Raw genomic sequence first — 27,413 nt, 5'->3', positions numbered from 1 at the left:
ATCAAGTTCATTCTCCATGTTACAAGGGAAGAGAAGAGATATATTATGTGCAACAAAACTTGTTTTTAAATTTTATAAATAGCAGAAAAACTAATATAGGTTTAAAAAAATCACTCAAACATAACATTTCTTCTCAATGCAAAATTCTTCTAAACTTAAAGGAAAAAAAATTCGGGCCTCGTGCCATCACAATGGTTCCCCGGCATCAATAGGGCTGGATCTGTAGATCTCCTTTGCAACTCGGCGCGATACAAACGTCTGTATGCAAGATATACAGTGACTACACGCTCAAATACACTGTCCTGTCGTCTAAATAAAACCGACTTCAAAATCCCAAAAGAGGGAAACCACTCTCCTTTTCCGCCCCCCATTTCGCCTTTTTCTCGCAAAAGAAATCAAAACCCCTCTCGCTTTGGCGCTCGAGGTCCTCGGCCACCGTGGGCGGAGGCCCAGACGGCGCGATCGGCCGGCACGCCGACGGCATTTCTTTCCCACTTTTCGCTCGATCCCTTCTTCGAACTGTTTGGAACTCGCGCTGGATTCGGGTTTTGGCTCTTTTCTGCCCTTTTTTCGAAGTCTAGGTCTCGAAATCCGCTTTATAATGTTGTTTTCTTTTTTTTTTTTTATCGTTCCTGTCTTAGGCGGTAGTTTGCTTTTTCTGTCAAATTTGTTTGGGTTTTCGAGTTGGTTCTTGTGTTCTTTGTCAGGTACTTGATGTTCCTGGAATTGTTGGAAGATTAGGTTTGATTCAACGATTTATGGTATTGTTTTTGATTCTATGGGAGTTCGTATGTGGTAAATCTGCATTTCATTTTGTGGGTTTTGGTCGACCCTTTTTTGCTCATGGATTCTGTGATTTCTTGGACACAAATTTTGGTCCAAAGTTTTAGTTTTCTGGTCTTGCTTCCGGATTTTATAGTTTAACATTTCGTTTGTTTATTGAGTAAGGCTTTTCTTAAGGACTTATTTTGTCGCGAATTTATTTTTGTGAGGAAAGGATATGTTTTGGTTTCATGGTTGAATATTAGTTCTTTAACTATGAGAAATATTCTGTCTTTATGACTGAAATTTTTAGTTGTCGTTGTTATCTTTTTGTCATATTTTTTAGGTTATTTCCCAAAGAATTTTCGGAATTAGCAGAGCAGAACAATGTCTGCTTCCACCATTGCAGCAATGGCAGCAAATCCTGCTGCCAGTAACAATGCATCTTTGACCTTGGATTCAAACTCAAAGCCAAATGCTAGGAGAAGAACAGTGGTAGTTGTGGAGAAGAAATCAAGTGCTGATATCCTTGCTGATGGAGGAGCTAATGGGGTTAGCGAGGATAAGATTACTGTTAATGGGAAGGATCTGGCCCATACAATCAGAGGAGAATCTGTGCTTGAGATATCAAAAGACATGCCACAGTTGAAGAAAGGATTGATTGCTTCCTCCATTTCACCACGACGTAAGAAGCCTGTACCAAAGCCAATGAAACTGAAGTGGCAAACCATTCTTAGCATTCTCACAAAGAATTGCCTGCTTCTAGCAGCTCTATTATGGCTGGGGCAGACAGTTTGGAGATGGACTGATAGAATTGGAGACCATACTAACTCACCTTTTGTAGCTTTGGATTATGAGGGTCGGATTTCTGAAGTTGAGGCATCTTTAAAGAAAACAGCAAAGATGCTGCAGGTTCAGGTAGATCTTGTAGATGGAAAAATTGGAAGTGAGATTCATACCATGGCAAGGGAACTGAAAAAGCAACTTGAAGAGAAAGGGGCACTGTTGGAGAAGGAGTTGAAGAAGTTGGAAGCTAGGACTGATGGTTTAGACAAGTCTTTGACTGAATTCAAGGGCATGGGTCTCCGTTCGAGGGAAGAATTTGATAGCTTGTGGAGTGAGCTGAAGAACACTGGAAGGCTAGATGGTAGCGATAACAATGTTAATCTGGACGAAATTAGGGTTTTTGCTAGGGATCTTGTTAAGAAAGAGATGGAAAAACATGCAGCTGATGGTCTTGGGAGGGTTGATTATGCTTTAGCTTCTGGTGGAGCCAGGGTGGTCAGGCATTCAGAGCCCTACGGTTTTGGGAAAGCTAACGGTTGGTTTTCTGTTCCTAAAGGTCAAAACGTTGTTCATGCTAATGCTCACAAAATGCTGGAGCCGAGTTTCGGTGAGCCTGGTCAATGTTTTCCCTTGCAGGGAAGCAGTGGATTTGTTGAGATTAGGCTGAGATCAGGGATCATACCTGAGGCTGTCACGCTAGAGCATGTATCTAAGGTAAGTTTTTGCTCCAATTGTGTGTCACTTTTCCATACGGCTATATAGTTATTTTGAGGTATTTGGAACGTAAGCTTTTACTTGTTTCTTTCTAACTTAATCATATAACTATTTTTTGAAGATATGTGGCTCTCAAGTTTTACTTGGTTTCTTCTAACTGTTTCATATATAAAGTTTCCATTTCGGCCATTTCTCATCCGTTAGTTATATAATATACATATATAATTTCGATTTCAACTATTTCTCCTATGTTAGTTATATAACTAGATATACTATTTTTAAAATGTCTTGTATGTGAGTTATTAAGAGATGTAAAGTGGTAAATTTTTGAGGGAGAAAATTCAGAATTTGACAACCATAATTAATATGGCATGACTCCAGTTGGAAAATTTGTATTAAATTGTTACTAATGTTTTGGTCATGATATGAAGTTTTGTTTCAAACTTTTAAATCAATATAAAATAATTTCATTCTAGATAGAACAGATCCAACACTATTGTTGGTTTAGAGTTTTGATTGAATATAACTTTTTTTAAGAGGGGTGCAAACAATATAAGCCAATCGTTATTTCCCTAACCAAATGATGTTAAGTGATTCATAAACTAAAGATGACAGATTTGTAAAGATATAATTAATTAGTTCATACATCATTTCCCTAAATCATTGTCTTTTAGTCATATTTCTTGATCAATCATTTCTCAAGCTACTTCCTTAAGGAAGTCCTCTGACCAAATGATGTTAATTGATCCATAAAACTACCTCACCCCCATAATGACATAGTTAACTAATCCAATCAAAAGAAACAATCTGAAAAGTTATTACTGGAAGGCTTGTTGTCTATGATTAGAGATCCATGTATTTGATATGGTATCTTTATTTGCACATACCTTTCCTTTTCTTCTTCTTTCCTTCATTTCGTTCTTTTCTTTTTCTTTTTGTTTCTTTCTTTCATTCCTTTCTTTCTTTTCTTCTCCCTTTCATTCTTTCTTTCCTTCCTTCCTTCCTTTTTCTTCTTCTTTCCTTTAAAACATCCATAAACCTGAATTAATCCTCAAAAGCAAAAGAAAAAGAAAAACAAAAAAAGAATTTAAAAAAATTTCTACCAATACCAAACCGGTATGCATTTGCATGCTGAGTGTCGGTACGGTATGGTTTAGTACTGTATCATAACAGCCAAGTACCGGTATGGTACATGATACCGACATAACGGACCTTGGGTGCAAATCTATTGTGCTTATGGGAGGCTTTTAGAACACTTTTGCCATTTCTTCAAAAAATTAATAGTACATACTCTATGTATAGGCTATGCATGTCTCATGGCTGCTAGGCATTAAAATTTGCAAAGCTGTGATCTTGTTAATAATGATGTTGTATAAGAGGGGACACATGGCCATATGTTTCTAAAGTATATGGATGTTTTGGGGCTTGTCATAGGTTTAGACATTTGAGGAACACCAATGAGGTTTTTGAGGGAAAACTGCTGTGATGAGTATTTCATACATGCATTTCTTACTAGTATAGTTTGCAATTTGTTCTTGCTAGCTTGAGAACCGCATGGTTGATTGGGAGGGAAAGTTATGGGAGCTATCCTTTTAGGAACTTGTTTGGAAGGTGAAATATAAGGTGAATCCTTCTCCATTTTTCTCTTCTCTCCTTTGGCCTGGGCAGAGGGTTAGGAGGACTTGGAAGATTTGGAGCTTGATATGATGTTCAAGTATAGAATCTCATTGGTGACCAGGCTGTGATAGTAGAGGGCAAAATAATGAGAAACAATTGAGTCCACAGCTTTGAGATCTGTCATCTCAAAAGCTATTTTATTAATGCATGAAAGAAAAAAAATTCTAAGCTTCTTCAAATTCTGCCACATAAGATAAAGAGGTACAAGAATGTTATCCCCCTTGTGCGCACAAACATCAAAAGATCTGCTATGTAGAAGGAATTGAACTCCTGGCGATCCAAAGACTTGGGTTCTTGGTGATCCAAAACTTTACAGCTTAATTAATTTTGCAACAAGGTTCATCAAGTTGGATATGAAGAAATCTGTTTTAGTTGAATAAAAGTTCTTGAATTTGGTAATGAATCAGATTAAGAGCATCTTACATGTGGTTGATTGACGTATGGCTGTGTTTGGCGTTGCTTCAGGAAACACTTTCATAAAAAGGCTTTTGAAGTGAGAATCACCTTTTCAGATTCTTGGCATTAGATGAACACATAATGTAGAATGACTTTTTTGTGGCCATATGTGAAAGTATCACCACAAACGGCTTTGATCAGGTCTGCAGCTACTTAACCTCAGACTAACCTTTATTGTATTTGGGTTCAATACCTGAGCTTGAAGCCAAGTCATTTAATTATTTTAACCTACACTTTGGAGTAATGTCGAGTCAAATTGTATCAAATCTAGTTGTTTTTGGAGAGATTCCGATCCATTTTACTAGACCTAAAAGCAAACTAGTTATGGATCAACATTAAGGCTTGGGTCTTGCATCCAAATCAGGGATCTAGATATTGGGTTAAGTTGCCTATGATTATGTTGAGATTATCAAATTTAGGTGGACTTAACAAAAATGCCTTCAATGGAAATGGAGAGAGAATAACAACTTGTCCTTTTGTAGGGTGGACTCGTTACTGAACAAATATGTGCATGTTTTCATAAGCATAAGCTTGAGCTTGGTTTTGCTAGTTTCTCCTAAAATCCATTTCTTAGCTTATGCTTTTATGAAAAGGGAATTCTATTAAGCATTGCAAAACATGCTCTTAGAATCTAGGTATTAAAAGATTTAGTACAAAGTTTGGTTTAGTGTTAGGTCAACATGTGATGAATATGGTTCACATAATTAAACTTTAGTTTGACATGGAGAAAATATGGCATGAAATAGATTATAAAGGCGAGACCAAAAGCAGCTTTCTCCAACCAGTAGTGCTTTTGTTCTTCACATGCACAATTGCTAGTAGATCTCATTACATGCATGCTTTGTGGTGTATTGTGCACCTGATATTTTATACTTTAGAACATTTGCATGTATTAAATTGAATTGCTTTTCTATTGGTATCCATCCTTATTTGGTACTATAGGGGTTAGGTTGCCCACCCCCCAAAGCAAAACAGCTTTTAGAATGCAAGTTTGAGAAAAAAAATGATAAACAAAATTTTCATACAAATTATTTAATTTGTTAACTAGAGTTACTAAATATAATAAAAATGAATAGGAAAAATAGCATATAAAACAAAGAAACACTTAAGGAGAGGAATAAGAACTGAAAATATAAAATAGTTTATTGTAGTAAATCAAGTAAAATAAAATGTTTTAAGTAGAAAAGGTTAGAAAATAAATGAAAAATATAGAACATGAAACAAGTGAAAGAAGTTGACAAAATGTAAAAATATCTCATAAAATGAAATGAGATAGCATAAATTGAAGAGTTCAAAACTAAAGAAAAGAACAGACAACAAATAGAATAGAGACAAGGAACTCTTGGTGAGTATATGTATATACACATGTATGCATGGAGAGAGAGCGAGGGCGGGGGGAGGTGGACGGGGGGATCTACCAAAGTGGGTTGATTGGAGAGAGCCCCAAGGGCAATTAGTTGAAATTTAGATTCTTAAATTTAGGAAGGGGAGATAATTGCTAAAAAAGAAAGGAAAATTTATTAATTTAAAATAATAAAAATTCCAAAAGTAAATAAAGAATATTTTTTAAAGAAAGGAAAATTATAGTTTGTACCTGTCAAGTTTGGGCGATTCTTACACTCTCTCATCTTTAAAAATTTTCAAAGTGGCCTTTGAAGTTTCCAAATCATTCCAAAGTAGTCCTCCGGCTTGCCAACTTAGCCAACATCATTAGCCTGCCATTTCAAATGACTAAAATACCCTCAAACTTTTCAGACATCTTTGAAAGTCCATTCCGTTTCCACCATGTGATCCACACCTAAGACAAAATATTTTTGGTTTTGTTTTTTTGTAGTCCGTAGTAAATCTTTCTTTTGTTTTGGTACCTGATGGGTGGTGAAACTGAAAATGATGTTAAGTGGCTAACTGCAAACTTGTTTTTTTCCTCAAAAACATGAAGAAGAAAAGGGTTTATGTTGTTCCTTTGTTATCAGCATAGATCCACTACTAATAATCGGAGAGAGCTCCATTTGAATTGTTTTTTGTTTGTGTTATAAGAAATAGCATTCTTTAATTGTTTGATTGTTGTTCAGTTGTTATCTGGTAAATCAGTAGATGGCAGTTGCAACCTTAGTACAATCTCTCATAGGATGATTTATTGCTTGCTTAATATAGAGAAGGTTCTTACAAAATCTTTGTAGAACCTTCTATTTTTTTTGAATTGCTACATAGTGCCTGAAAAATTAGTACTCCCTTAAACTTATAATTGACTATAGGCTTGATTGCATTAGTAAGCAATGGGTATGACTAATACCACCATTCCTTAAAGCATATTTAGAAACAGTTCAACATACTAGAGTTTAAATCTAGTAGGTAAATGAAAACTATGATATGCTTGTATTTATGCTTGTTTTTATTGTTCAAATAAAATGAGCTGACCTGTTGTCTCTGACAAGCTATTTGGCGTAGCGTCTGGCTTTTGACCAGCGATATGGTCTGTTTATTTATTTTACCTTTTCCATTATCTGATACATGTCATGGTTGAAGAAAGATGATCTCTATTACCCTCTATTTAGTTTCCTGTCAATGTTTGGATTCTTTTCTCATGATTGGATGAAGATTACTTACTAGAGGAAGTAAGATACAAATTCTTTTCTCATGATTGAATGAAGATGATTTACTAGAGGAAGTAAGGTAACTTTTATTTGTTAGAAAATTTGTTGGAATCTTCATTGTATTCCATTTGTTACAAACATTGTTTTTTATTACCTTTTTTTTGATTAAACTGAGTCTGTTCATTGGATAGACTCACTATTAGGCCTGCAATTGGGTTGAGTTGACACTGGGTCAAGCATGACTCAAACCTGACCTGGTTTCCTTCTGGGTCATACTATTTCAGACTGGACCTTGCTAATCAATTGGGTGGGGTTTTGGGAGTACACAGGCGAAAACTTGTAATAACATGAACAAAAGTGAAAAGAACTAATAAAGGGTGTAGGTATGCAATTCGTTGAGCCTTCGACCTACAAATAAATATCCTTGGTACCCAACTCACAAGCCTATTATTGCAGCGACGTGAGTGATAAAGGGCTTAAAGATTTGACAATCAAGGGTTTTTGGGTTGAGTGGACTGGACTGAATCCAGCTGGGTCAGATTATCTAATATTTGACCCATTATAGACCTGACTAGAACAGGGGTCAGGTAGGAAAAGTAACTTGGATGAACCTGGTTTTTGAAACAGGTTATAATTTAGACTCAAGTGTGTTACCTGGACAGTCCTGATTTTCAGTTTTTAGACATGTTGTCCCTTTGGACACTTCATGACACTCCCTTGACCCTAAATACAATCAAATCATGATGGCATTATCATTATGTCTGTTCTTCTATACTTCTATAAGAAAGTTATCATGTCTGACATAACCATTAGCAATTACTTACCAAATTTTATGAACTTAACAAGCATGAGTCTAGCTCATTATTCATTAGATGCTCATGATACATATTTTCAACTATAAATATAAGATACAGATGTGTTTGCATGTCTGATTTTTAGAAGATTTCCGAATGTTTGATTTTTAGAAGATTTCCACGTCGGCTTTTTTTGCACACTCGAACACTTGATAGCTATCACATGTCCAAGTTATATTGGACCTCAATCCAACTGATGGGTTTGGAAGACTGGGCTGGGTCGGGTCTATACTACACTTCCGTAGTGTGTAGACCTCCTTATTGGGTGAGTCGAGCTGGCTTTGGGCTGGGCTCAGCCCTAGGAATGACCAGAATTAGCCAGGCCCAAGCTCGATAGCTTCAGGCTTCAGACCAAGCCTTGGGCTTTTTTTAAAAAAGCTCACCAGCCATATAACACCCAACTAGCTCCATAATCCATACAAATCAATAGCCCAATCACTTCTTTCCCCTTTGATAGCAACCCTGATCCCTCCTTTCCTCATGCTCTTCTGGCCATGCGAGATCTGACTCCTCCGCCCTCTACGGTGGATGCCTCCACCTCTGGATTATTCTTGGCGGAGGGAGGTGGGGCCTCTGGCATCGGAATCACCTCGTCCTCGATGACGCTCGGCAAGGGATTCGAGACTGCCATGGACTTCGCTTGCCTCTTGGTAGCGACCTTCACAGCATGGGGCGGCATCGCCGGCCAACCAGGGGGGAGAGAGGGAGAGAGAGCTAGGGTTTCTAAGAGAGAGGAGGGGTGTGAATAGTGTGGTGGAAGATCAAAACCACCAGCCATATGTCACTTTGTTGCTCCTCTAGCTGCTCGACTGCTGCCTCTCGCACTAGCATTGATGGCTCTTACATCATCTGCCGACGAACTGTGCCACCCGCCACAGGCTCGATCACCACCCGTTCGTTTTAGAGAAGACGAGATGAGAGAAGATGAAACACTCTTGCTGATATGTAATATAATAATAGATATATATTATCTATACATAATAATAGATATATTACATCTATATATAATATATATTAACCGGGCTCAGGCTGCATCGATGTAAACCTGAGCCTAGATCATTTAATGGGCGGGCTCAAATTCAGGCTTGGTTCAGCCCATCGGGCTTAAAAACCAACCCTAAGCCTTGAAATGCTCTCGGTTCGGGCGAGCTGGGTGGGCCGCTCGATATTTGAACAAGTTTGGTAGTGTGTATGGATTAAATGCATATCCATGATTATGAGAGGAACATAACTTATATTCATAATCCTTATATCATGATCTTAAAATCTTCTTCGTTGGAAAACATCTTCTCAAGTTATTGGCTTAAGACCCATTCCAGAATTGGAATGGTATTGATATATATGGGTTACGTTTTAAATGGTATCTGATAGAATCTTATGAATATAGAACCAAATCTTAATAAATTTATTAAGCTCTTTGCTCTATTTTGGTGCCTTTAACTAGGAAGTTTACCTTTTATCTTCTACTAATCTTATGATGCTTGCCTGATATATTTTAGAACTTGATTATTTCTTTTTGAAGGTGAATTTTTGGTCCTTTATTTAGGAGAAATATGGAGAGGCAAAAAATACATGGAAACCTCATTTGACAGCTTCTTCGAAGCTCAATCTATAATGGTTAATTTACATAAATCTTCTGCTTGAAGTCTAAAGTCTGAGGTTGATCTATAAAACAGGTTTCCATTTTCCGTAGCTTCAGCTCTTGTAGTAGTTCTATTTTGAATGCTCTCTCTCTCCCTCTCTCTTGCTTGCTCGCTGGCTCGTGCGCTCAATGATGGATTTGGACATTTTATATTCAAAGTCATGTTTATAGAGTATTTAATTCCATGATTTTAGTTCTCTCTTGATTTCCATGAAGTGGAGTGGGTCAATCACTGCAGTTAGCGTTCGCCACATTTGGCAGTATGTGTTGTAACATAATTGTGTACTGAAACTCTTTCTTTGGCTATAGCAATTATTTATTGTCACCTTTTGCAAGCTTTCAATTTTATCAAAGTTCAGATGTCAACCTTTTAATCATTCTTCAAACCAGCGCTGATTTCTCTACTGGGATATGTGCAGAGCGTGGCTTATGACAGGTCCAGTGCCCCCAAGGATTGTCGGGTCTCTGCATGGTTTGAATCCCCTGACGATGAGCCATTCAGCCACGCCAAGATGTACCTCCTGAGTGAGTTCTCTTATGACCTCGACAAGAGCAACGCACAGACCTTCAATGTTGTGACAGCGGACATGGGTGTGGTCAACATGGTGCGGCTGGACTTCGCCTCCAACCATGGGAGCTCAGCTCTAACGTGCATCTATCGCTTTAGGGTGCACGGCTACGAGCCCAACCCCCCAGCAGCTATGGCTCTGCAGGCCCGATAGAGAGTTTCAGTGCTCTTGTTTGTTGTGCACCGAACCCCTGATTTCTGTACGCATTAATTCCTGTTCGTGTTCCTCTTCTTTACGTCTCCTCTGCTAAATCTTTTAATTATCAGGTTCTTATGATTTCTGTACCACTTAGCAGGTAGGTAGGTATTGAATGGTGCCATTAATGCTCAAACGCATGCATTAAAATATGGAAGTCAACAGCAGCAGCTAAACAATCATTCAATTGCTTGATGCCTTCTGTAATCATTTGACCCCTGAATTCAAGTATTTCTGGGCCCTAAAAGAACGGGAGAAATGGGTCAGTGAGAGGTTGGGAGTGGGAGGTAGAGTTGGGCAACGGGCCGTGCCGGGCCGGCCCGGCCCAGGCCCCCCGGGCCAAAACTCTAAACGGGCCGTGCCTGGTACGGCCCGCTTATGAAGCGGGCCGTGCCTGGCACGGCCCGTGAGGCACGGAAGGCAAGCCCGGCCCGGCCCCCGGCCCCTCTATTGGTGGGCCGAGCCGGGCACGGCACGGCACGGGCCGTGCCAGGCACGGCCCGTAACGGGCGGTAACGGGCCGTGCCAGGCACGGCCCGCAACGTCTCTAAACGGGCCGTGCCTGGCACGGCCCGTAACGGCTCCAGACGGGCCGTGCCTGGCACGGCCCGTCTGGAGAGGGGGGAAGAAAATAGCCGTTTCCAACGGCTATTTTCGGAAAAAAGACGGTTTTGCCCCTCCCAACAGTCCTATAACGGCTGAATTGAGGGGTATTTTGGGAAAAAATTTTTTTGGGCTTCTATAAATAGCTCATTCCTCCCTCATTCTCACCACACCAAACCTCTCATTCTCTCCTTCTCTACTGCTATTATTTCTCTCTTCTAAAGTGCTCTTCTAGCAATTTAATTTTTAGTTTGTTCAAGTGCTACACAAGAGGAGGTTCCTGTTGAGAAGAGAAGGTCGCTTCTGTTGAGAGCACAAGAGGAAGCTCGAAATCTCGGCGCTGCCTCTGCCCTCCGACCCTCTACTCAATTCCTCCTTGCGGTTAGTTTTTATTTTTTGAATTAATCATAGATATGTCATCTTTTGAGGAAAGTCAGTTTGGCATTCCTGTTTCTGAGGGGGAAGAAACTAATCCCCAACCCCCTGTTCCTAGTTCCTCTAGAACTGGTGAACCGAGTGAAGGTCAAACCTCTTCTCGTAAGAGGACTAGTACTGTATGGAATGAATTTGATAGAGTTATGGTTGAGGGAGTCTGGAAAGCTAAATGTAAAAAATGTGCCAAACTTTATAGTTGTAGTAGTAGTGGGGGAACAGGGCATTTAAAAAGACATCAAGAGAGTCATAGGATGCATGATTCTCATGCTCAAACTCAAAGTAGCCTTAATATACAAGGGGGATTACTTGTAGGTAATTTTGCATATAATCATGAAAATCAAAGAAAAGCACTTGTAAAATGGATAGTTAAGGATGAATTACCTTTTAGTTTATGTGAATCTTTTAATTTTGAAGAATATGTTCAATTAAACCTACAACCTGCTTACAAAAGAACTAGTAGGCGTACATTTAGAAGAGTAGCTATGACCAATTTTTTAGCAATGAAACAAAATTTAATTGAAACACTTTCTACTTTAAATGTAAAAATTTCATTAACTTCTGATATTTGGTCAGCATCTGTAGGTAGTAATTCTTTTATTGCCATTACTGCTCATTATATTGATAATGATTGGCAATTAAATAAACGTATTCTTGCTTTTCGTGCTTTTGATTTTCCACATTCTGGGCAACAAATTTCAAATATAATTTATCAAACTGCATGTTCATATAATATTAATGATAAAATTATGTCTATTACTTTTGATAATGCATCTAATAATAATTCTGCTGTTGTATTATTAAGAGACTCATTGCATCCCATATTAGATGGAAATTTACTGCATATTAGATGTGCATGTCATATCTTAAATCTTTCTGTTCAAGCTGGCATGGGCATGATTCAAGATGTGATTTCAAAAATTAGAAATGCAGTTTCTTTTATTCATGCTTCTAGATCAAGACTTCAAGAATTTAAGGAATTATGCATAAATCATGGTAAACGTTTTAAAAAATTTAAACTTGATGTAATTACTCGTTGGAACTCCACATATAGCATGATACATGATGCATACCCATATAAAAATTTATTAAGTGCATATATTAATGATCGTGGATTAGGATTTACATTGACTGAAACTGATTGGAATAAAGGAAAAATTTTGGAAGATTTTTTGCTTAGTTTTTATAATGCTACCAATGTTCTTTCTGGTATTTATTACCCTACTTCATGTTCATTTTTACAACAAGCATATATAATTAGTCAAAAATTTGCAGAACATAGATATGATGATGTTTTAATGCCTATTATTCACCTAATGGAATCTAAATGGAATGAGTATTGGGACAGGATATGTCCTATGCATAACTTAGCTGCTGTATTTGATCCTAGAGTTAAATTAAATGGCGTGCTAATTTTACTTGATGCATACGCTGAAAATATGAATCAAGATGCTGAATCTGCTAAAGATGAGGTAAGACAACTTCTTTATGATATTTATGCTATATATGATGAAAAAATTCGTGGATCTAGAACACAAATACAAACCTCTATTCCTCCTTCTAGTAGTTCTCGTTCGTCATCTATTTTTTCATTCATTGCACAGAGAAGACACACACATGCTTCAAGTTCCTCTTCATCTTCTTCATCTTTAAGTAGTGAACTAGAATTTTATTTACGAAATGATCTTCAGTCTGCATATGATGAAAATCAAATAGAGAATCTAGATGTATTATCTTGGTGGAAGAGTGTTAGAAATCAATATCCTGTTATGTCTGCAATTGCACGCGATATTTTAGCTGTGCCGATGTCCACGGTAGCATCGGAATCCGCTTTTAGTGCAGGTCGGCGTGTTCTTGACGAAAAGAGAAGTAGGATGACGGGCGAAACGGTGGAGATGCTTCTCTGCTTCAAGGATTGGCTGGATGCTGAGGCAAGACTTCAAGATAAAGGTGGACATAATACAACATCCTCTGATGATGATGATACAAACACTACTGAAGACTGAAGACTGAAGACTGAAGACTGAAGAGTGAATACTGATTCACTGAATCACTGATGATTAGTAAGATTTCTTAATTTTTTATAATTGTACATTTTTATTGTATTCTGGAGGTCAGACCAAGGTCCAAACCTCGGCCCTTTCTTAGTTTCTTATTGTATTCTAGAATCTAGAGGTCAGACCAAGGTCCAAACCTCCCTTCATGTACCATTTTGATTGAAATTAATAAACTGGTAGGGGTCTATGCCAAACCCCCCACCATTAAGGTGGCTTTATATTCATAAATCAAGATTTCTTAGTGTTCATAATTTATTAATGTATTAAAAAAATTTTATGGGGCCGAGCCGGGCCCAGGCCCGGACCGTGCCAGGCCCGCGTGCCAGCCCGGCCCAGGCCCTTATGGGCCGTGCCGTGCTGGCACGCGGGCCGTGCCGTGCTTGGCCCGCGTGCCTAGACCGGGCCGTGCCGGCCCAGGCCCGAAGCGGGCCGTGCCTGGCACGGCCCGCTGGCCAGGATTCGCTAGCCCAGCACGGCCCTATCAAAGGGGCCGTGCCAGGCACGGCCCGTCACTGTAGCTGGCGGGCCGTGCCTGGCACGGCCCACTTCGTGCCGTGCCGTGCCGGGCCGTGGGCGGCCCGGCCCAGTGCCCATCTCTAGTGGGAGGGGTGGGGGTGCCTTTTATAAACATTCTACCGCAGGAATTGGCAGGCTACAAGCTGGCATCACCACTTCACTGATTCCAGTCGGGATGCTGTCAGAATGCTTTGTCTTGGTGACGGTGGCCTATCATAACAATATATTTAAAACCACTTGAATGGTTTCTTTTATATTCAAAGAAAATGGTTTTTATTTTATGCGCATAACATTCTGTCTGGTTGATAGAAAATAAAATTGCCCTAGTATGTATGTCTCCTTGTCAAAAGTTTGAATGGCAATCAAACACCAGTTATCAATGTCAACCATGCTATCATATTTCAGCAATGAATAGTATAATAGTACTTTTCTTTTATCTCTCTGTTCGCTCTCCTCCTTTTGAAGTATATTTTTTTTGTGCCCTTTAATCGGTAATTAACTTTAACATGCATAGGTTCTTACAATTAGCAAGGCATGCCACGAGGGGTAATCATGCAGGAGGGCTACCAGGTCTGAAAGAAAGTTGCTGAAAAAATGATGTCAAATCTTTCACCCTTTTGATTATTGAATCGTGGTGATAGAGGATGATGGAAACCGTAAAAGACGATCCTTGATGGTAGTGGTAAGATTGCGGTCTCAAGGTGCTGTCGGACCTCGCAATTCCTGAAAATTCAGTATCACGAATTCTCTCTGTTTTTTTTTTCTTTTTTCGGTGTCCTAAATTATCTTATATTTAACAAGCACCATCCAACATTTCTCCTAGTGAACATTGACCATAGATCTCATGGTCTAATCATGTTATCGTTGCATGGAACATGGTGCGGTGTTGTTAAATCTCATATAAATATTGTCTTGGTACCAGCATTCACATCTAAGCTGTATGTATCCTTGCATCCTAGCAGTGGTAAGCCTCGTGGTGGTAGCAAACCACGAGGACAAATTAATAAGATATAAGAACTAGTAGAGAGCACTCAAGATAATTAATTCGTAGTTTGTCGAAGGAACAAATATTTAATCAACAATCACTATGAAAATAGGAGAAAATATGTAAATAAAAAATATATATATTGGAGCATAGACCTTTGCCCCTACTGGAATAACTTAATCCATAATAATTCCTCCAAAAAAAAGCTAAAAAACATAGAAGTAAAAAATCAACGCACCGGAATAACTTAACCAACAGAAATTCCCAGAAAATACACAAAAACATGAAAACTAATAAAACAAAATTCAATAATTTCCACTGTTGGGATTTGAACCCGGGATGCAACAGTCACTATCAAAATAGGAGAAAATTTGTAAATAAAAAAAAATATTGAAGCATAGACCTTTGCCCCTACTGGAATAACTTAATTCATAATAATTCCTCCAAAAAAAAAAGCCTAAAAAACGTAGAAGTAAAAATCAATGGATCCGAATAACTTAATCCACAATAATTCCCAGAAAATACACAAAAAAGGAAAAATATTAAACAGAATTAATAATTTTCTATCTTGGGATTTGAACCCGGGACGCCTGGGTTAAAACGTAGATACCCTCATACCCTGACCGGACTAAACGCTAGCAGACTACTCTAGTTTTCTCATCATATTAATATATACGCGATTTGTTGACGTACCTCCTCGATTGCGATCGTCGCTGGAAAGCCAACCGTACCTCTCCACTGCAGTCGTGCGTGGAGAGAGAAAGAGAACTTCATTGGCTCTTTCTCCCCCGTTCTGTACCAGAGTCCCATTCTCGTCTCTTTTTCTTGATTCCTTCCCTTCCACCACAACAAGAGTAGATGAAGATTCCAAGAGAGAATGTTGCCGATAAAAGTCTAATCTCCTCCATTCCCTCCCCTCCACCACAGAAATTCTCTCTCTGACTCTCAACTTCTTCTCCCATTTCCTTTCTTCGCTCCACCAACCCCCCAACCCCATCTACCAAAAAATTAATACTTCTTTCTAATAGTTACCATTCTCTCTCATCCATTCTGATCTGGAGTCCTCTTATCCTTTCTGCTCTCTTTTTCTTCCTCGTTGCTTGATTTGGTATGTATTGCTGGGAATTCTGTGCTATTCTAGTGTATAACTGGTGTTTTTGTTTACTCAGTTTGATGTCTTAGAGCTGAAATTCCTTCTAAATTTGCTTAGATTCTGAGTAAGTTTCCTATCTTCTTCTTTATTGTTCTTGGCTGACATTTTTGGGGTGATTTACTGTGGAGTTAGATTTTGTCAGGTCAGGTAAGACTCTTGGTTTGACTTCTTCACGTTAAGATTTATGTTAATTTCCATTCTTAGATTTGTTCAGATAATTCAGTATTTCCATTCTGAGTAGTTGCTAGAGAATTGGTAACTCTGGAGAAGTGCTATTTCATCTTCCTTCTTTTGTGAAGGATCAGAGTGTTGGATTTACTTTTCATTGTACATTGTTTTGTAGTTCTTTTAGTTGGATACTTCATTGGGCTTCCTCTGTGTTCCACTGCTCTTTCATTTCAGAAATTTGCTGTTTCTGCTGTAGATTCTGTAATCTCCTCTTCGCTCTCGGGTCTATCTGCTTAGGTTAGGGAATGCGGTTCACTGTTCTGTTTGTTGTGATATGGGTAGGACTTGCCAGAGGAAGTTCAGATGTAGATGCACTCTTGGAGTTCAAGAAAGGGATTAAGGAAGACCCTTTGGGGCATGTCTTCAGTACTTGGAATCGTGGTGACTCGCCAGATTCTAGTGGTTGTCCTCAAAACTGGTATGGAGTCCAGTGTAGTGGTGATCGGGTTTCCTCGATCACATTGAACGATATGGCTTTGGTGGGTAACGTTAGTCTGTCCAACTTTGCTAGAATGGGGATGCTTCGTAACCTGTCTCTGTCGAGCAATCAATTAATGGGAATTCTCCCCTCTGAGCTAGGGTCTGCGAGCTCTCTGGAGTTTCTGGATGTATCGCAAAATTTGTTTGTTGGAAATGTACCTATTGAGTTGACAAAAATGGTGAATCTGGTGTATCTGAATCTATCTTCGAATAATTTTGGGGGTATGGTGCCTTCTGGTTTAGGAAATCTAAGACGGCTGAAGTATCTAGACTTGCAGGCTAACAGTTTTTCTGGTGGTGTAGATGGTATTCTTGGCCAACTGCAAAGTGTGGTTCATGTTGATCTCAGCCAGAACCAGTTTTCTGGATCAGTTAAGTCAATAATGGCTGATGGTTCCTCTGAAATTATTAGCTCATTACAGTACCTAAATATTAGCCATAACAAGTTGTCTGGGGAGCTGTTTGCCAAAGATCCGATGCCTTTATTCGACAGCTTGGAGGTGTTTGATGCCAGTTTCAATCAGCTTAGTGGTCATGTCCCTTCTTTCAATTTTATAGTTTCGCTTAAGATTCTACGGCTGGGAAACAATCAGTTCTCTGGTTCTTTGCCTGAAGCACTGATCAAAGAAAATTCAATGGTCTTGACTGAACTCGACCTAAGCAGCAACCAGCTTACAGGTAATTAGTCTTTGAGTTCAAAAAATCTTATTCATATAATTTTTAGAATAACAAGTTCGGATCGAACTGATTCTATGTATAGATACCTGTACTTCAAATGTGCTGAGTATATCACATAATTCTTTCATGGTGTTTGCAAAATGTCCACCTGTTATTGTTTATGAATCTTCGTAATTTTAAAGTTCCATACTCTATTCGGTTGCCTTTTTTTGTGAATTCATTTTGGGGCATCCAAAGTCAATCTCCATTGTCTTCTTTTAATGCAGGTCCAGTGCAAAGCATAACATCTGCAACTCTGAAGAATTTGAATCTCTCCACAAATAAACTGTCAGGTTCTCTGCCTATCAGGGTAGGGAGTTGTGCTATTGTGGATTTGAGTAATAACATGCTTTCTGGAAACTTATCTGTAGTTCAGAGTTGGGGAAATTATGTGGAAGTTATAGATCTGAGTTCAAACAAATTGACAGGAACTTTGCCAAATGAAACATCTCAGTTTCTGAGACTGACCTCTTTCAAGGTTTCAAACAACTTGTTGATGGGGGAACTTCCACTTGTGATTGGGACATATCCTGCAATAAATGTTATTGACCTCAGTCTTAACCAACTTAATGGACTTCTACCTCCAAGTCTATTTACATCATCCAGATTGAGGGATCTAAATCTATCAGGAAATATCTTTACTGGACCTATCCCATTGCCAAACTCTCAGGGAACAATCTCCACTTCCACAAATGTTCCAGTACTTCCTACCCAAAACTCGAGTTTGGTCTATCTTGATCTTTCGAATAATACCTTAAGTGGTTCGTTGCCCCAAGAAATTGGTGAATTGACAGCACTAAAATTGTTGAATATTGGAAGAAACAATATTTCAGGACAGATCCCAAAAGAAATTGGTATGCTCCGCAGCTTGCTTTACATTGATTTGTCTAATGACCATTTTGAGGGCACTATACCTGACAATTTCCCTGAAGGCCTTGTTGGATTCAATGTATCATATAATAATCTATCTGGCATTGTTCCTGATAACTTGCTGAGATTCCCTGATTCATCATTTCATCCAGGGAACGACCTACTAATTTTTCCTCATGTACCTTCTTCAAATGTTCCCAACTTCGCTGATAAAGGAATGCACGGCGATCACAAGAAAAATGCAGTTAGATATGCTTTAATTGCTGGTGCAATTTTTCTTAGCGTAATTACTGTGATAATACTAATCTATTATAGGGTGTCCAATGCGAAAAGAGGGAAAGGTGATGATAAGCAGAAGTCTCCCATTCCGCAACTTTTTGGGCGATGGAAGAGTGTGGATCCACCTCCTGCTTCTTTGAGTTCCTCTCAGGATCACTTATTTTCATCGAGGTCTGCGTCAATGCCTCTTGAGCATGGTAACATTTCATTGACTCCCGGAGAGTCTGCAGAACCCAACATTCAAGGGTCATCAACAAAAACTGGGCAAGCTGATCATGCAACCATCAGTAGTTCCTCGGCAAAGAATGAAGTGAAATCTTCGATGTCCCTCATCATATCTTCCCCTCCTAGTGATCCATATATATCCCAGCATCCTTCTATTTTTAGTGTGTGTTCCCCAGATAGACTGGCCGGAGATTTGCATCTCTTTGACAACTCATTTATATTTACAGCAGAGGAACTTTCCCGTGCTCCTGCAGAAATTATTGGTAGAAGCTGTCATGGAACCTCTTATAAAGCTACCCTTGAAAGTGGTCATGTTTTGACCGTGAAGTGGCTGAGAGAAGGAATTGCAAAGAGTAAGAAGGAATTTGGCAGGGAAGCAAAAAAACTTGGAAACATCAGGCTTCCAAATATAGTGTCTCTAAGGGGTTATTATTGGGGTCCGAAAGAACACGAGAGGCTTATAATATCTGATTATATTGATGCAGTATCTTTAACAGCTCACCTATGCGGTATGATATGCTTTGTCTTTATCTTGGTTTATGTAATATGTATCACCGTGAAATTTGAATTGGTTCTATTCTTATATTCAATAGTTTGAAGTGCTTTCATTCATTAATTATTATGATTTGAATTTTGTTTGTAATTATTGTTTGATACCTGTTATTATTTATTTATTTATATCTATTTTGGTACTTCTATATTGGTGTACCAGAATTATGGCTGAATTATTTAGTTCCACGATTGCTTTCTACTAGATATGCCATGCTTGTCCATTTTGACACTTATCTCTTACTGCAGCGAGTTATAAGCATATCCATATATGGGAAACAGAATTTTTTGCTTAAGTTTGTATTTCATAAAGTATCCTTTTAATACTATCAAAAGTAATATAGTTCATTGTCTGTGCTGTTATATCTACTTTTCCAACTTCAAACATAACAGCTAAAAGCCTTATTTCATTTATTTGAGTTGTTTTATATCGATTGTTGTCTGAAATTTTGGTAAAATGGATTGATTTGGCTAAATCTGATCCTAAACTACTGGAGTTTCTGCACTTCATTTGATTTGGCCATTCTTCAGCCAATTTTTGGATATTTTTATTGTCACTTAATTTGTTTCAATGAAATTATAGATAAGGCTAAAACCCTCAATTTAGGTTAATTCTTGATTCTTTTTTCTTATAGTTGTGCTTGCTCATCAGCACCTAGGAAGCATGTTTAGAAAATGGCCAGATTTGGATTAAGTTGGGAACAAAACCCAATCCATTAGCAGGTCTAATTATAAACCCTTGTTCTCCGAAGCTGACACTGTAAATCATAGGCATGGAAGAAAGTATAACAAAGAATGGAATAAAATAGAATAAAAGAGAGATGTTAAGTGAAGTCCACCACTAAAAAGAAAGATTAACGCATTTCATTCCCATTTTTTCATTATTTTTCCTTCCCCACTAAGTATCTAATTATATAGACACAAGTTGGGCTCACATTTCCCAATGCATTGATGCTGACAACTTTCTAAAAAATGAATAAAAGACTTCGATAAACTCTAAAAGATACATTGCAAATTATGAACACATACCTTAAGAATAACAATCATTATATTTAATAATTGATAAGTAATATGTGACTAGACTTGTAACATAGACTAGTATACGGGCTACCCCAAAATGGGCTGATTCAACGTGGTTTGTCCATTGGTTCTATGTCAAATGCTTTGGGACCTTGGGTATATGGAACTCGTCCTCAAGTTCTTCAATCATCAATGCTTTTACAATTTTCATGTCTTCGAGGTGTTTTAGCTTGATATTGTGATACAACCTCCAAAAAATAATTTGTATTTTACTGAATGCTGATGCAAAATAAGAACAAATTGCATTGGTGCTTTCATAGAGAAATATGGATCTTCAATGATATCAGTAAATGATTTTTTTCTTCAAAGATCGTTTTCTTGATGTTAAGGCATGAAACCAAATTCTTAAAACCTCCTTATTCTATCATGTTATGAAAATTGGAACTTCAAGATCGGTTCCTCTTAAATCAAATTCAAATGATGTAGACTTGATCTGATTGTTGATATTATAAGCATAATTAGTATTGCAATTGTATGGGTCTCAAGATTTGGAGGATAGATACAAAAGTCTTAGAAGGAGAATTAAAAGTGTGAGATGTCATAACACTAAGAGGCCTTTGAGGTGAATTTCGAACTTCATCGGTATGCTCAAGTCATCACTTGGCCTTAAGCTGATACTACTGCTGTGGATAATGAACAACTTCATAGGATGCTCATTTGTGGGAATTCTAGTAGTCGTGGGTTAAGATAGCATGGCCTAGGTTTTTTTAAGTGATCGTCAAATTTGTTTGCTCGTTCTTTAAACTGATAGGGTACTTTTTTGAAATCTTTAGATGCCCTCTATATTCTAGCCAAGCATTTCTTTTATATTTACAAAGTAACTCTTCGTGATGTGAAAGGCACCCATTATGGTCGTTATTGTTGCAGAAAATGATTGTAAGATGGAGATATCTTCTTGCATAGGAGGGCATAAGAGATAGAGCTGATCAAAATCCGGGCTGGGCCGGGCTCGGGTCGGGCTCTACAGTAGAAATTAGGCCCGATGGCTATGCCCAGGCCCGGCCCGGCCCGGCCCGACTGTCGGGCTTAAATTTTTGTCCAAGCCCGACCCGACTTTATAAATCTGGTCCTAGGCCCGTCTAGCCCGGCCCGACCCGACAGGCCCGATTTTTTCTTTGTTTGGAATCTGAAAATGGGCCAAAATGGCCCGACCAGGCCCGGCCCGATTTTTTTGGTCGGGCCGCTTTTCCTTCCCAGACCGGACCCATGGGCCTTTTCTTAATGCCCAAGCCCGAAAAATTTCGGGCCGGGCTGGGTGGGCTGGACGGGCCAGAAGGCCCGTGATCAGCTCTAATAAGAGAGGATGAAAGATCAAATTGAGCTTTGATACTACCACTCAACTCAACTCAACTAATCAATTGGGGTCAGTTACATGAATGCTTTTCCTCCATTCCACTCTGTTTAGAGCCACACTTTCTGAAAGTTGAGTTGAGTTGAGTATTGGAACATCTGAGTTGAATTGAACCTTTAATAGTAGTGCTAGAATTAATAGGTATTGAAGAAAGTACAAGATGGAAGCAAACTAAGATAGATGGAAGAAAAGTTGAGGGGAATCCTTCCCTAAAACAATGAAATTAACACAAATTTATTCCAAATTCTTCACCATGTTTCTTTCTCTGCTATACATCTATTTTTATAGACACAAGATGACCTTATATTTCCCAGTAAATTAATGCTTACAACTTTATAAAAGATAAATACTTGTGTGATCTTTAAAAGATACCATGCATGAACTGTAACAAATAAAGGCAAATTTATAACACATAATTTAAGAATAACAACCACTAGCTATTGATAACTAATAAATAACATTGAACTAGATTTTTGGATTGGACTAACATATGGGCACCCCAAAATTGGTTGATGAAAAATGAGTTGATCCATCATGGTTGGCCCATTGCTTCTGCTAACATAGGAGCAAAGGACAACCATGTGGGATTGATCCATCTTGGAGTCGCTCATTATTTAGTCTACATTCAAAATTCTAGTCAAATATTAATTATGCTATTAACAGCTAGTGGTTGTTAAGCTTTAGTTACGTGTTTATAAATGTGAAATGTGTCTCTATTGTTTTTAGGGTTATTAATTATGGTTCATGGATGTGTCCTATAGAGTTTGTGAATGTAATTATTGTTGTCTTTTAGATTGTTGTAGCACATGAAGAGTCATGTGTTGTCTATATAAAATCATATAATAGAGTGAATAAGTAATTTAAAGAACAAAGAAAAAAGGTTTAAGTATCTTCAAGTCATGCTATCATAACTCATGACAACTAGAACTTATTCAAATGATAGGCAATCATATATATTTGAAGTTGTTCCTACATCACATATCGAGATCAACTTTAGTGCAAGATATCAATTATGGAGATCGTTGAAGTTAGAAATTTACCTCCGAGGCCTCTTAGCATGGTGATATCTCTTACTTAATTCTACTATGACTTCTCCAGTTATTCAAGTACACATCATTACAAGGTCTAAGTATGCCTATGAATTTATCAATGTAATTGTCTTTATGTCATCGGCATTTGATTTAAGAGAACTAAAACTTGAAGTTTCAAATTTTTGGAGCATGACAGAACTAGAAGGTTTTAAGAATTTGATTTCATGCCTTAACATTGAGAAAGCAATGTTCAGGGAAATTCTATTTTATTGGAATATGAAAATTCATTTTCTAATATCTTTAAAGATCTGTACCTTTATGTGAAAACACCAAGATAATTTGTTCTTGGTTTGAATCATCGTCTTTCAGCAAAATACAAATTATTTGGTGGAGGTTTTGTGGTGTCACAAGATCTAATTAGTAGATTGAGAATGCAGGAAATTCCAAGAGTATTAATGTTGAACAAACTCGAAGGATGAGTTCCACACAGTGGAAGCATTTGATGCAAGAGCAATGGACCTTTCATGTTGGATTAGTTGATTTTGATTCAGCCATGCTGGAATAGCCTATTATTTAGTCTATAGCCAAAAGTCAAGTCAAATATTAATTATGCTATTAATAGTTAGTGGTTGTTAAGGTTTAATCATGCGTCCATAGATGTGGAATGTCTCTTAATGTTTTTAGGCTTATTAATTCATGCATGTGTCTCCTAGAGCTTATGAAAGTAATTATTGTTTGTCTTATAGAATTTTGTGATGTGCTAATAGTCATGTGTTGTCTATAAAACCATGTAGTAGAGAATGACTGATAATGAAGAACTGGATTGTTTATGTTATTCTTGTTTTCTCCCTTCTCCTACTTGCTTCTCCTCTATCTCAACCTCTTCTTCTTCTTTTGCTTAACCCCTATCATTTTTGGCCTCAGCTACATCAAAAGTACAGTACTAATAATTCAAGTCTAGCATCCACTCAAATTCTCATCTCTTTATCAAACAGCAGATTATATGTGACTAAAATGCATTCTTAGAATGTCAAAAGTTTATTTTGGTAACAAGTACTAAAGAAATGAGGACTTAAGAAGGACATTTCATGATATTTATTGTTATTGTAAGCTCACCAGTCTTGTCAAAATAAGCAAGAGATAGGAATTTGTTTTATTTAACAAGTATGTCAAACAAGGTTTTAAAACCATCAGAATGGTATGGTGTTGCATGCTGGAATCTACAATAAGATTAAGGCGGTTGTTGTATTCTATAGGCAGAAAGTCTTAATCGAGTTATAAGTGTCTTTTTTAGAGAAGCTGGCCAATCATGATGGACTTCATTTTTGTGTTGGTAAGCTTTACCATGATGACTTTGGTGATAACAGACAACTTTGCCTTTATCATAATCATCATAAAGAATAGAAAGGATTAAAGATTATATGCTTAATAGTGCTGCAGGTAAGGTGATGGTCCCGTCTCACGCTCGCTCATTGAGAGTAGTTCAATGAAAGAAGTTGTTGAGTGAAGAGGAAGCTTTTCTCAGATGCAGCAAAGTAGAGAGGAAGCTACTTTTAAGATAATGATGCAAAAGCAATCAATAAAAATAATGGGATTTTTAGGCTTTTGTGGATAAACCAGAAATGTAAAGATAACTAACGGTGCCATACCTTCCTTCTTGCTGAACCTTTGGCATATCATCTTCAATCTCCACAGGGCATCGATCAAAGTCGTGCTGTGTTGCACCAAGATCCTCTTGTCTTTGCAATGTCTCACCATTGGTTTATCCATCAAACAAAAGGGATTTGAGAGCTTGAGAGGAGAATATTATTTACTATGAAAACTTAAGGAGTATATAGGAAAACATTCTAGGGCGCCTTATATTAGTAAGATTCATGGGTTCTTATACACTCCTCATATTTGAAATAAATAATACAGGAGAATTTAAATCAAACAAATTTTCAAAGCTAGGCATATTTGCAGTTTAAAGCATCTAAGAATTAGATTCCTGCTGCCACAAGGATTTGAATAGCAAGGAACTGTAGTTGCTTCCAAATCTGATATGTTAGTTATCATGCTTTGGACAGTCCACCATCAGACGGTAGGAAACAGTCAGATTCTGCAGCTTTGACTAGGACTTGGCTGCCACTGCAAGCTGATCATGAGCTGATGGCAATTGGATGTTTAGCAAGAGCCATCAGAAGGTTGGCTGGATCTGATTGTCTCTTTTATTCTTTTGGTGTCTTTAGGCTGCATCAACTAGCATGGAAAAGACTAAAGAGTAAGAGTATGTGCATCATAATTTCTTCGATTCTTTTGTGTGATCTTAAAGACGCATTATTGGATGGACTCCAAGCTTCCACAAGTTTAAGAGAGTTAATGTTAGGACCTGTTATCAATTAATTGAAAGATTATTAGGAGTTCTGCTAGCTGTATCGATTGTTTAATATATATAGATTTTGCTCCCTTGCAGGAAATTAAAAATGATGCATATTCTTAAAGAAATTAAGATAAAAGAAGGAGAAGAAGATGGAGAAAGAAGTATGAGAGGAGGAAGAGCATCTGAAGAGAGAAAGAGGGGAATCACACCTTCAAACAAAAAATTGAAGCTGCAATTTAGTTTAATATTCATCAACATTCAAATGATACAATTGCAAGTTACAACAATTGTAAAAAGCCTTAATGTCGCTGTATATTGACCTTTAATCCAAATTAATCCTAACCATCAACTAACCTGAAAGAATGAAATCAAAAAAGATGCAAAAACCTTTACTAATAGTGTGAGTAGTGTCATGCGGGGTAACACTCTGGTAACTTGATCTATTAACCTACTTTAGGCATCAAACACATGAATAGTCTTGGCAGGCATGCCAGATTTTGGGTTCTTGACGTTTGCATGCTTAGACACTTGGGGTATTTCATGACACTGCTTGATACTTCGTAGCATCAAACTATAACATCATTACATGTCTTCTGTTTGGCTTTTTTTTTTTTATGTAAGCTACCAAGTTTAACATAATAATTTGCGACTTAAGGAGCAACAGGCGCAGCTTATTGTTTATTATATACTAGTACATATAGGTACAAACATGTCCAACCTGGTGTCTAAAATGAGTCAAGATAACAAGCACAATGACCAAAACGAGTCAATCTAATCACTGTGTTAATTAAATAAATTACCAGCATAGAGGGGATTCAAACTCACAAATTCCAGCAAATCTGTGCTCTATTACCATGTTAACTGACCAATATATCCCAAAATCTTGACCTGATAGTCAAGGGGTTAACAATGTATATGAAGCTTAACAGTTAGATCACATGTTAATACTGCATTTACTTTCTAATCGTAATATCGAATCAATGGTCTTATTGTTAAGTTAATGAGCTGTTCAAATTTAACTTATTTAACAATGTACTCTGGCATGCATTTGGTATCAACTTTAACCTGATTGCTATCTTACTGTCTATTCTCAGAGTTTGAACAAAGAAAGCTCCATCCCTTATCTTTGAGGCAACGGCTTAACATCGCTGTAGATACTGCTCGCTGCCTGGACTACCTACACAATGAAAAAGCAATTCCTCATGGCAATCTTAAATCCACGAATATCTTAATTCAAGCTCCCAATTTGAATGCTTTTCTGACTGATTACAGTCTACATAGGATAATGAACCCAGCTGGCATGGCTGAGCAGGTTTTAAATGCCGGTGCTCTTGGATACCGTCCACCAGAATTTGCAAGCACAAGTAAGCCATGCCCATCATTGAAGAGTGATGTTTATGCTTTTGGGGTTGTTTTGCTTGAGCTCTTGACTGGAAAAAATGCTGGAGAAATTGTCTCTGGAAATCCTGGCATTGTAGATCTGACAGACTGGGTAAAGTTACTGGCCAGCGAGAACCGTTCATATGAGTGCTTTGATAAGCATATTCTAGAAGTTGACAGTGCTGAAAGCCCTCCTAGGGTGCTTGAAGATGTATTACGGGTGGCCCTCAGGTGTATTCGTTCAGCATCTGAAAGACCTGAGATCAGAACCATATTTGATGACCTCTCTTCCATAACCTTTTAATCCAGATGCAGAGCTGTACATCTTCTACTAACCGAATTGAAGAATTTTAGCTCCTTAGTGATAACATCATTAATGATTTTCTCCCCATTTGCTTCCTCAAGCATGTTGAGTTTCCTGTGTACTCTTCATTCTTTTTCGTCTGTCCATTCTCAACCGTCCAGGATAATAATCCTATGGCTTGTACAAGTTGAGGAAAGAAATAAATGTTCTTGGTGAGTTTACCATTTGTCCTTGTAAATGGTTTCATTCTCAGAAGCCAAAGAATTTGAAAGATGATGTAGCGTCTTGTGATGGTCTTGGAAAAGAGATATTCTTCTTGTTGTCTTTATGTTTCTTTATTACCTGCTTGGAAAAAGGACTTTCTGCAAGATTGAAAAAGCTGACCAATATATGGGGGCAAAAAATGGACCTTCCTGAAAAGTTTCTCTTATTTTTTTTTTAGGTGGTGGATGTTAAAAAAGTGTGATGCTAAAAACAGTCATAAACTGGAAATAAATTATATCATGAATGTCTTCCAAATATCATGATTTGCTCATGAGTAGATTGTTCAATAAATCTAGGATGA

General features: G+C 37.9%; 3 protein-coding genes across 8 annotated transcripts in view; all 3 read left to right on the top strand.

The window, feature by feature from the left end:
• LOC149768232 (uncharacterized) overlaps nt 1–741 on the top strand; it is a 31,508-nt gene extending 30,767 nt beyond the window's left edge. The window contains exon 3 of the mRNA XM_089927793.1: nt 708–741. Within this exon, the coding sequence (XP_089783919.1) occupies nt 708–741 (34 nt within the window). The remainder of the gene's footprint in view (nt 1–707) is intronic.
• On the top strand, nt 241–13,569 carry LOC103713858 (SUN domain-containing protein 2-like). Of its 3 annotated transcripts, XM_039123014.3 has the most exons (4): nt 305–581; nt 1,109–2,262; nt 9,905–10,253; nt 10,350–13,569. In XM_039123014.3, exons 2-3 carry the CDS (start codon nt 1,150–1,152, stop codon nt 10,205–10,207), a joined length of 1,416 nt encoding a protein of 471 aa, XP_038978942.3. In that variant the 5' UTR covers nt 305–581; nt 1,109–1,149; the 3' UTR covers nt 10,208–10,253; nt 10,350–13,569. The 3 variants fall into 3 exon arrangements, with proteins under 3 accessions (XP_008799124.3, XP_038978942.3, XP_008799126.3); XM_008800902.6 differs by having other exon boundaries at nt 241–581; nt 9,905–13,569; XM_008800904.6 differs by having other exon boundaries at nt 305–545; nt 9,905–13,569.
• Nucleotides 13,570–15,541: 1,972 nt separating this feature from the next.
• On the top strand, nt 15,542–27,176 carry LOC103713859 (Leucine-rich repeat protein kinase family protein). Of its 4 annotated transcripts, none has more exons than XM_088715509.2 (4): nt 15,542–15,950; nt 16,420–17,381; nt 17,648–19,303; nt 26,259–27,176. In XM_088715509.2, the coding sequence occupies exons 2-4, from the start codon at nt 16,469–16,471 to the stop codon at nt 26,846–26,848; spliced, it is 3,159 nt and encodes a 1,052-aa protein (XP_088571635.2). In that variant the 5' UTR covers nt 15,542–15,950; nt 16,420–16,468; the 3' UTR covers nt 26,849–27,176. The 4 variants fall into 4 exon arrangements, with proteins under 4 accessions (XP_088571635.2, XP_088571636.2, XP_038978944.3 ...); XM_039123016.3 differs by having other exon boundaries at nt 15,589–16,142; XM_088715510.2 differs by lacking the exon at nt 26,259–27,176 and adding an exon at nt 25,258–25,451 and having other exon boundaries at nt 15,588–17,381.
• Nucleotides 27,177–27,413: the final 237 nt, after the last annotated feature.

This window comes from Phoenix dactylifera, chromosome 2 (assembly GCF_051530095.1).
Source record: "Phoenix dactylifera cultivar Ajwa chromosome 2, Ajwa_hap1_PhDact_Kaust_v1.1, whole genome shotgun sequence".
NCBI lineage: Eukaryota > Viridiplantae > Streptophyta > Magnoliopsida > Arecales > Arecaceae > Phoenix > Phoenix dactylifera.
The sequence above is the reverse complement of the archived record's forward strand: the minus strand, read 5'-3'. Positions and strand labels throughout refer to the sequence as shown.